General features: G+C 44.6%; 1 protein-coding gene across 1 annotated transcript; it reads left to right on the plus strand.

The window, feature by feature from the left end:
- Positions 1–8,099: 8,099 nt before the first annotated feature.
- LOC129533119 (syncytin-1-like) lies at positions 8,100–9,214 on the plus strand. The gene has a single exon (XM_055384948.2). It carries the CDS (start codon positions 8,158–8,160, stop codon positions 8,896–8,898), a length of 741 nt encoding a protein of 246 aa, XP_055240923.2. The 5' UTR covers positions 8,100–8,157; the 3' UTR covers positions 8,899–9,214.
- The last annotated feature ends 610 nt before the right edge of the window (positions 9,215–9,824 follow it).

A 9,824-nucleotide genomic window follows, 5' to 3' on the forward strand; every position in this document is an offset into this window, starting at 1 on the left:
TAAGCAACTGGACAGATGATACTACTGGAAAAATAGCAGTGCTGCTGATAATAATGTAAAGCCGATGTAGAGCCTGATGTCAACATGACCGAAGAGCAGTTGGATATAAGTCTAGAGTTCAGAATGCTGGCCTGGCTGGAGATCAGATTTGAGAGTTCACTGGCATAGAGATGCTATTAAAAGCCATGGGATGGGGTTGCTTAGGAAGAGTCTGTTGATAGAGAAGAGAGCCTAAACAGCCCGTAGGCTCCAACACTAGAGGTCAAGCCAAGCAAAGAAACCAGCAAAGGAGATGGGAAAGTATTGGGCACTGAGGAAGGAAAACCAGGAGAGTGGCAGGGGAGCCCATTAAAGAAGGAACTATTCAAATTTATCAATTGCTGCTAAGAATTCAGTTGAGAATAGCAGTGGCCCTGCAGTCTAAGTGGAGTGGTGGGAACAGAAGATTAAGTTGAGGAGGTCAGGAGGGCCTATGAGGTCTAGCTAAAGATTTATCCATTTTGTTGATCTTTTTAAAGAAGAACATTTGGTTTTATTGATTCTCTATTTTGTTTATTTCCACTCTAATCGTATTTCCTTCTGCTTGCTTTGGGTTTAATTTGCATTTCTTTTTCTAGTTCCTTAATGTGGAAACTTATGTAATTGCTTTGCGAGTTTTTTTTTCTTTTTTTTGAGATGGAGTCTCGCTCTGTTGCCCAGGCTGGAGTGCAGTAGTGCAATCTCAGCTCACTGCAACCTCCGCCTCCTGGGTTCAAGCGATTATCCTGCCTCAGCCTCCCAAGTAGCTGGAACTACAGGCACCTGCCACCATGCCTGGCTAATTTTTGTATTTTTAGTAGAGACAGGGTTTTGCCATATTGGCCAGGCTGGTCTTGAACTCCTCACCTCTGGTGATCAGCTCGCCTCGGCCTCCCAAAGTGCTGGGATTCCAGGCGTGAGCGACTGTGCCCGGCCATTTTCTTTTTTTTTTTTTTTCATGTAGGCATTTACAGCTGTGAGTTTCCCTCCGAGCATTATTTTCACTGTATCCCATAGGTTGAGGTATGTTGTGTTTTTGTTTTCATGTGTCTCAATATATTTTCTAATTTCCTTTGTGATTTCTTCCTTCACCCATTGGTTGTTTAAGTGTTTAATTTCCACATATTTGTGAATTTTCCAAATTTCCTTCTGTTACTGATTTCTAATATCATTCCCCTATACTTAGAGAACATACTTTGTATGATTTTGATCTTTTAAAATTTAACAAGACTTTTCATGGCCTAACATATAGTCTATCCTGGAGAATATTCTTTGAGCACTGGAGAAGAATTTAAATTCTGCTGTTATTGGGTGGAGTGTTCTACGTGTATGTCTATTAGGTCTAGTTGGTTTGTAGTGTTGTTTGAATCTTCTGTTTCCTTGTTTACATTCTGTCCAGTTGCTCTATTATTGAATGTGAAGTATTGAATGCTCCCTCTCTTATTGTTAAATTGTCTGTTCTTTTCTTCAATTCTCTTTAGCTTCATCTATTTTGCTGCCCTGTTGTAAGGTGTGTATATGTTTATAATTGTTATAGCTTCTTGCTAGCTTCTTTAACATTATAATGTCCTTCTTTGTCTCTTGTAACAGTTTTTGTCTTAAAGTCTATTTTGTCTGGTATTACTGTAGCCACTTCACCCTCTATTTACATGGAATATCTTTTTTTTTTTTTTTTTTTTTTGAGTCAGGGTGTCACTCCGGGGCCCCAGGCTGGAGTGCAGTGGCAAGATCATAGCTTACTGCCTCAATCTCCCAGGCTCAAGCGATCCTCCCACCTTAGCCTCCTGAGTAGCTGGGAACACAGGTGTGCGACCTCACACCTAGCTAATTTTTGTATTTTTGTAGAGATGAGGTCTCACTCTATTGCCCAGGCTGGTCTCAAACTCCTGGGCTCAAGCTATCTGCCTGCCTTGGTCTCCCAAAGTGTTAGGATTACAGCCCGGCCGAATTTCTTTTACCATCCTCTTTCTATTTATTTCTGTCCTGAATCCAAAATGTGTCTTTTATAGGTAGTATGTAATGGATTATGTTTTCAATTCATTATGCCAGCCTCTGCCTTTTAATTGAAGAGTTTAAGCCATTGACGTATAATTACTGACAAGCACTTAATTCTGCCATTTTGCTATTTGATTTCTATATTTTGTGTATCTTTTTTGTTCCTCAGTTCTTTCATTGCTGCCATTCTCTGTGTTAACTAGATATTTTCTAGCATACTGCTTTAATTTCCTTGTCATTTCTTTTTTGAGACGGAGTCTCGCTCTGTCACCCAGGCTGGAGCGCAGTGGTGCAATCTTAGCTCACTGCAACCTCCACCTCCCAGGTTCAGGCGATTCTCGTGCTTCAACCTCACGAGTAGCTAGGGCTACAGGTGTGCACCACCACACCTGACTAATTTTTGTAATTTTAGTGGAGATGGGGTTTTGCCATGTTGGCCAGGCTGGTCTCGAACTCCTGACCTCAGGTAATCTGCCTGCCTTGGCCTCCCGAAGTGCTGGGATTACAGGCGTGAGCTACCATGCCCAGCATTGTCATCTCTTTTAATATATATTTTTGAATTTTTTTTTAGTGATTTCCCCTGAGGGTACAATTAACATATATTTATAACATTCTAGTTCTGATTAATACCACCTTAGTTTTTGTTTGTTTGTTTGTTTTAAGATGGAGTCTCACTCTGTCCCCCAGGCTGGAGCACAGTGGCGTGATCTCAGCTCACTGCACCCTCCCCCTCCCGGGTTCAGGCCGTTCTTGTGCCTCAGCCTCCCTAGTAGCTGGGATTACAGGCGGGAGCCACTGTGCCTGGCCAGTACCACTTTAGTTTGAATAGTATACAAAACTTTGCTCCACATAACTCCATTCTCCACCATTTAAGTTGTTATTGTCACAAATTACATCTGTATATATTGTGTACCCATCAACATAGATTTATTACTATTGCTTTATGCAGTTGTATTTTAAATCAGATAGGAGGAAAAGGAGTAGCAAACAACAAATACATTTATACTGTCTTTTAATATTTAACTATTGTATTAGTTTCCTAGGGCTGCAAAGTACTGCAAATTGAGTGGCTTAAAGCAACAGAAACTTAGCCTCCCAAAGTTCTAGATGCTAGAAGTCTGAAATCAAGGTGTTGGCAGAGTTGGTGCCTTATGGAGGCACTAAGCGAGAATCTGTTCCATTCCACCTAGCTTCTGGTGACAGCTGACAAGCCAGGCCATTGCTTGGGTCATAAATGCGTGACTCCAATTTCTACTTCTGTCTTCACATGGCATTTTTTCCTGTGTGTCTATGTCTTCACAAGGCTATCTTATGAGCACACCAGTCATATTAGAGGAAGGGCCTACCCTAAACCAGTATGATCTCAACTAACTACATCTGCAGTGATTCTATTTCCAAATAAGGTTGCACTCTGATGTACTGGGAATTAGGATGCAGCATATCTTTGGGGTGGGGGGGATACATATGTCAACCCACAACACCAAGAATGTCAGAGCTTTTCAAAGCCCTTGTTCACCAAAGCATCACTAGCCTTTTCTGTCAAGCGTTTTGGTTAGACTGCTGTTGGCTCCAGCTGTTTTCCATTGTTCCAGGGTTGTGATTAATACATTTGCCTTTAACTGTTTTCATCAAAGGACCCTGGTGGCTGCCTCAGAACTGGCAGAGTTCCAAGTTAGGCAAGATAATAGTAAGCCCATTCAGCTAAGGAGCCACCAGATACGTTGCTATGGACTTAATCGTGTTCCCACAAATTCATATATTGAGGCCCTAGCTAAGCCCCAGTGTGACTATATTTGGAGATAAGGCCTTTGGGAGGCAATGAAGATTAAATGAGTTAATAAGGGTGGGCCCTAATCCAATGGATTGGTGGCCTTATAAAAGGAGGAGGAGACACCAGAGAACTCTCCACCATGTGAGGACACACTGAGAAGGTGGCATCTACACAAGCCAGGAGGAGCCTTCACGAAAAGCCAAATCTGCCAGAACATTGATCTTGGACTTTGAGCTTCCAGAACTGTGAGAGAATACATTTCTGTCGTTTAAGCCACCCAGTCTGTAGCATTTTGTTACAGCAGCCCAAGCAGACAAACGCACGGCTCAAAACGAATGACCACAATTCTTTGTGAATGAGATCCGTTATTCTGCTCCCTCTGGCATTCTTACCTGTGCTAGAAACCTGGGCTCTTACCTTCAGGGCCATCATCACTGAGCACAGGAGTGGGGAGTTAGAAGGAGGGTAACTTAAAACACCATAGAGCTTCCTGAGCTTTTGCTGAGATTCAGGTAGTTTTGTAATTGCCCAGCTGGGTTCTTCTTGCCCACTGCCCAGAAAAGCTAATGCACTAAGAGCAGCAGGGGTGTTGCAGCAAATCATTTCATTATCACAGGACCTACCAAGCAGACGGACGGGAAATAATTCTCAAATCCACCTCCCTGAGAATTCGGGGACTAGGGTTTTTCAAGGATAGTTTGGTGGGCAGGAGGCTAGGGAATGAGTAATGCTGATGGGTTGGGTCAAGGATGAAATCATAGGGGGTTGCTATTCTTTTGCTGAGTTGATATCTGGGTGCAACTTTTTTTAATGGGTGGTGCCAGTTGGTCCATACGGAATTCAAATCTGAAAAATATCTCAAACATCAGTCTTAGGTTTTATAACAGTGATGTTATCCACAGGGGCACTTGGGGAAGTTACAAATCTTGTGACCAGTGGCTATGTGACTTCTGAGTAGTAAAGAGTTGTTTTTTTTTTTTTTTTTTTTTTTTTTTAGATGGAGTCTCATTCTATAGCCCAGGCTGGAGTGCTGTGGTGCCATCTCGGCTCACTGCAACCTTCACCTCCCAGGTTCAAGCAGTTCTCTGCCTCAGCCTCCCGAGTAGCTGGGATTACAGGCACCCACAACCACACCCAGCTAATTTTTTTGTATTTTTAGTAGAGATGGGGTTTCACCATCTTGGCCAGGGTGGTTTTGAACTCCTGACCTCGTGATCCACCCACCTCAGCTTTCCAAAGTGCTGGGATTATAGGCATGAACCACCGCGCCGGGCCAAGTAGTTTTAAACAGTCAAGTTATAAAACAATGACTGATTAGAGTTTAACTCTGCCTACATCTTAGCAGAAGAAACAATGGCTGATTAGAGTTTGTGCCTACATCTTAGCGGAATTCAGGGCCCTATCACATTTCTAAGCTTGAGGCCTTTGGTTAGTTTTACAAAAGCAGTTTTGGTCCTGAGCAAGGAGGGGGTTAGTTATGAGAAGGAACTATTTTCATCTTTGTTTTAAAATTAAACTATAAATTCGTAGGCCAGGCACGGTGGCTCACACCTGTAATCCCAGCACTTCGGGAGGCCAAGGTGGGAGGATCACTCAAGACCAGGAGTTCAAGACCAGCCTGGGCAACATGATGAAACCCCATCTATCAAAACAAAAGAAAACAAAACAAAAATTAGCTAGGCATGGTGGTTATGTGCCTGTAGTCCCAGCTACTCAGGAGGCTGAGACAGTAGGATTGCTTGAGGTTGGGAGGTCGAAGCTGCAGTGAGCCATGAGTGTGTCACTGCACTCCAGCCTGGGTGACAGAGTGAAACCCTGTCTCAAAAAATAAAAATAAAGGTAAATACAAAATTCCTCCTATAGTTAGCCTGGAATGAGCAAAGACAGCTTGTGAGGTTAGAAGGAAGATGGAGTCAGTTATGTTATATTTCCCTCACTCATAATTTTTGCAAAAGTAGTTAGTCTTTCTTGATTAAGTCCTCCTGGTTGCTGTAAGCTTTTGCTTAGGTTCTAGAATTCTAAAAAAGTTGATTCTGGCAGTTTTTGCCAGTTTATTTGTTGGAAAGGAATAAGCATTAGGACCATAGAGGACACTCTAGGACTAATGCTCATCGGAAAATAACTAGGGGTGCTGGCATCCCTGTGTTATTTTTTCAGATGGGAAATGTTCCCCCTAAGGCAAAAACACCCCTAAGATGTATTCTGGAGAATTGGGACCAATTTGACCCTCAGATGCTAAGAAAGAAGCGACTTATATTCTTCTGCAGTACCACCTGGCCATGATATCATCTTCAAGGGAGAGAAACCTGGCCTCCTCAGGGAAGTATAAATTATAACACCATCTTACAGCTAGATCTCTTTTGTAGAAAAGAAGGCAAATGGAGTGAAATGCCATATGTACAAACTTTCTTTTCATTAAGAGACAACTTGCAATTATGTAAAAAGTGTGATTTATGCCCTACAGGAAGCCCTCAGAGTCTACCTCCGTACCCCGGCGTCTCCCCGCCCCCCCAGTCCTTCCTCAACTAATAAGGACCCCCCCCTTCAACCCAAACAATCCAAAAGGAGATAGACAAAGGGGCAAACAATGAACCAAAGAGTGCCAATATTCCCTGATTATGCCCCCTCCAAGCGGTGGGAGGGGGAGAATTTGGCCCAGCCAGAGTGCATGTACCTTTTTCTCTCTCAGACTTTAAAATAGACCTAGGTAAATTCTCAGATAACCCTGATGGCTATATTGATGTTTTACAAGGGTTAGGACAATCCTTTGATCTGACATGGAGAGATATGATGTTACTGCTAAATCAGACACTAACCCCAAATGAGAGGAGTGCCGCCATTAACTGCAGCCCGAGAGTTTGGTGATCTCTGGTATCTCAGTCAGGTCAATGATAGGATAGCAACAGAGGAAAGAGAACGATTCCCCACAGGCCAGCAGGCAGTTCCCAGTGTAGACCCTCATTGGGACACAGAATCAGAACATGGAGATTGGTGCCGCAGACATTTACTAACTTGCGTGCTAGAAGGACTAAGGAAAACTAGGAAGAAGCCTGTGAATTATTCAATGATGTCCACTATAACACAGGGAAAGGAAGAAAATCCTACTGCCTTTCTGGAGAGACTAAGGGAGGCATTGAGGAAGCATACCTCCCTGTCACCTGACTCTATTGAAGGCCAACTAATCTTAAAGGATAAGTTTGTCACTCAGCCAGCTGCAGACATTAGAAAAAAACTTCAAAAGTCCGCCTTAGGCCCAGAGCAAAACTTAGAAACCCTATTGAACTTGGCAACCTCGGTTTTTTATAATAGAATCAGGAGGAGCAGGTGGAACGGGGTAAACGAGATTAAAAAAAGGCCACCGCTTTAGTCATGGCCCTCAGGCAAGCGGACTTTGGAGCCTCTGGAAAAGGGAAAAGCTGGGCAAATCGAATGCCTAATAAGGCTTGCTTCCAGTGCGGTCTACAAGGACACTTTAAAAGAGATTGTCCAAATAGAAATAAGCCGCCCCCTCGTCCATGCCCCTTATGTCAGGGGAATCACTGGAAGGCCCACTGCCCCAGGGGACGAAGTTCCTCTGAGTCAGAAGCCACTAACCAGATGATCCAGCAGCAGGACTGAGGGTGTCCAGGGCAAGTGCCAGCCCATGCCATCACCCTCTTAGAGCCCCAGGTATGCTTGACCATTGACGGCCAGGAAGTTAACTGTCTCCTGGACACCGGCACAGCCTTCTCAGTTTTACTCTCCTGTCCCGGACAACTGTCCTCCAGATCTGTCACTATCTGAGGGGTCCTAGGACAGCCAGTCACTAGATACTTCCCCCCAGCCACTAAGTTGTGACTGAAGACCTTTACTCTTTTCACATGCCTTTCTGATTATGCCTGAAAGCCCCACTCCCTTGTTAGGGAGAGACATTCTAGCAAAAGCAGGGGCCATTATACACCTGAACGTAGGAGAAGGAACACCTGTTTGTTGTCCCCTGCTTGAGGAAGGAATTAATCCTAAAGTCTGGGCAACAGAAGGACAATGTGGATGAGCAAAGAATGCCCATCCTGTTCAAGTTAAACTAAAGGATTCCACCTCCTTCCCCTACCAAAGGCAGTACCCCCTTAGACCCGAGGCCCAACAAGGACTCCAAAAGATTGTTAAGGACCTCTTGTTTCCAATCTGGAGATAATCCATACCTCAAACCTCACCTGTGTAAATGTTAGCAATTCTATAGACACAACCAACTCCCAATGCATCAGGTGGGTAACTCCTCCCACACAAATGGTCTGCCTACCCTCAGGAATATTTTTTGTCTGTAGTACCTCAGCCTATCATTGTTTAAATGGCTCTTCAGAATCTATGTGCTTCCTCTCATTCTTAGTGCCCCCATGACCATCTACACAGAACAAGATTTATACAATTATGTTGTACCTAAGCCCTGCACCAAAAGAGTACCCATTCTTCCTTTTGTTACCGGAGCAGGAGTGCTAGGCGGACTAGGTACTGGCATTGGTGGTATCACAACCTCTACTCAGTTCTACTATAAACTATCTCAAGAACTAAATGGTGACATGGAATGGGTCGCCAACTCACTGGTCACCTTGCAAGATCAACTTAACTTCCTAGCAGCAGTAGTCCTTCAAAATCAAAGAGTTTTAGACTTGCTAACTGCCAAAAGAGGGGAAACCTGTTTATTTTTAGGGGAAGAATCCTCTTATTATGTTAATCAATCCGGAATTGTCACCGAGAAAGTTAAAGAAATTCGAGATCGAATACAACGTAGAGCAGAGGAGCTTCAAAACACCAGACCCTGGGACCTCCTCAGCCAATGGGTGTCCTGGATTCTTCCTTTCTTAGGACCTCTAGCAGTTATAATATTGTTACTTCTTTTCGGACCCTGCATCTTTAACCTGCTTGTTAAGTTTGTCTCTTCCAGAATTGAAGCTGTAAAGCTACAAATGGTTCTTCAAATGGAGCCCCAGATGCAGTCCATGACTAAAATCTACTGCGGACCCTTAGACCGGTCTGCTAGCCCATGCTCCAATGTTGATGACATCCAAGGTACCCCTCCGGAGGAAATCTCAACTGCACAACTCCTACTGTGCCCCAATTCAGCAGGAAGCAGTTAGAGCGGTCATCGACAGACCTCCCCAACAGCACTTAGGTTTTCCTGATGAGAGGGGGAACTGAGAGATGGGACTAGTTGGATTTCCTAGGCCGACTAAGAATCCCTAAGCCTAGCTGGGAAGGTGACAGCATCCACCTTTAAACACGGGGCTTGCAACTTAGCTCACACCCGACCAATCAGGTAGTAAAGAGAGCTCACTAAACTGCTAACTAGGCTAAAACAGGAGGTAAAGAAATAGCCAATCATCTATCGCTTGAGAGCACAGCGGGAGGGACAATGATCGGGATATAAACCCAGGCATTTGAGCCAGCAAAGGCAACCCCCTTTGGGTCCCCTCCCGTTGTATGGGAGCTCTGTTTTCACTCTATTAAATCTTGCAACTGTACACTCTCAGGTCTGTGTTTGTTCCGGTTCGAACTGAGCTTTCGCTCGCCATCCACCACTGCTGATTGCTGTCATCGCAGACGCCGCCGCTGACTTCCACCCCTCCGGATCCGGCAGGGTGTCCACTGCACTTCTGATCCAGTGAGGCAGCGCCCACCGCTGCTCCCAATCAGGCTAGAGGCTCGCCATTGTTCCTGCGTCAGCTAAGTGCCTGGGGTTCATCCTAATCAAACTGAAGCGAGCTATAACACTCATTGCATGGCCCAAGATTCCATTCCTTGGAATCCATGAGGCCAAGAACCCCAGGTCAGAGAACAAGAGGCTTGCTGCCATCTTGGAAGTGGCCTGCCACCATCTTGGGAGCTTTAAGAACAAGGACCCCCCAGTAACACCATGATTCAATTACCTCCCACTGGGTCCCTCCCATGACACATGGGAGTTATGGGAACTACAGTTCAAGATGAGATTTGGGTGGAAACACAGCCAGACCATATCAGGCCTGTGGCCACAGCATGTCTGACTGTTGGAAGAACACAAGGAGGC

The sequence above is a fragment of the Gorilla gorilla genome, chromosome 3 (genome assembly GCF_029281585.2).
Source record: "Gorilla gorilla gorilla isolate KB3781 chromosome 3, NHGRI_mGorGor1-v2.1_pri, whole genome shotgun sequence".
Taxonomy (NCBI): domain Eukaryota; kingdom Metazoa; phylum Chordata; class Mammalia; order Primates; family Hominidae; genus Gorilla; species Gorilla gorilla.

Bases quoted from the DNA above. Each gene is read 5' to 3' on its own strand.
- LOC129533119 (XM_055384948.2), top strand. From the start codon at position 8,158: ATGACCATCTACACAGAACAAGATTTATACAATTATGTTGTACCTAAG.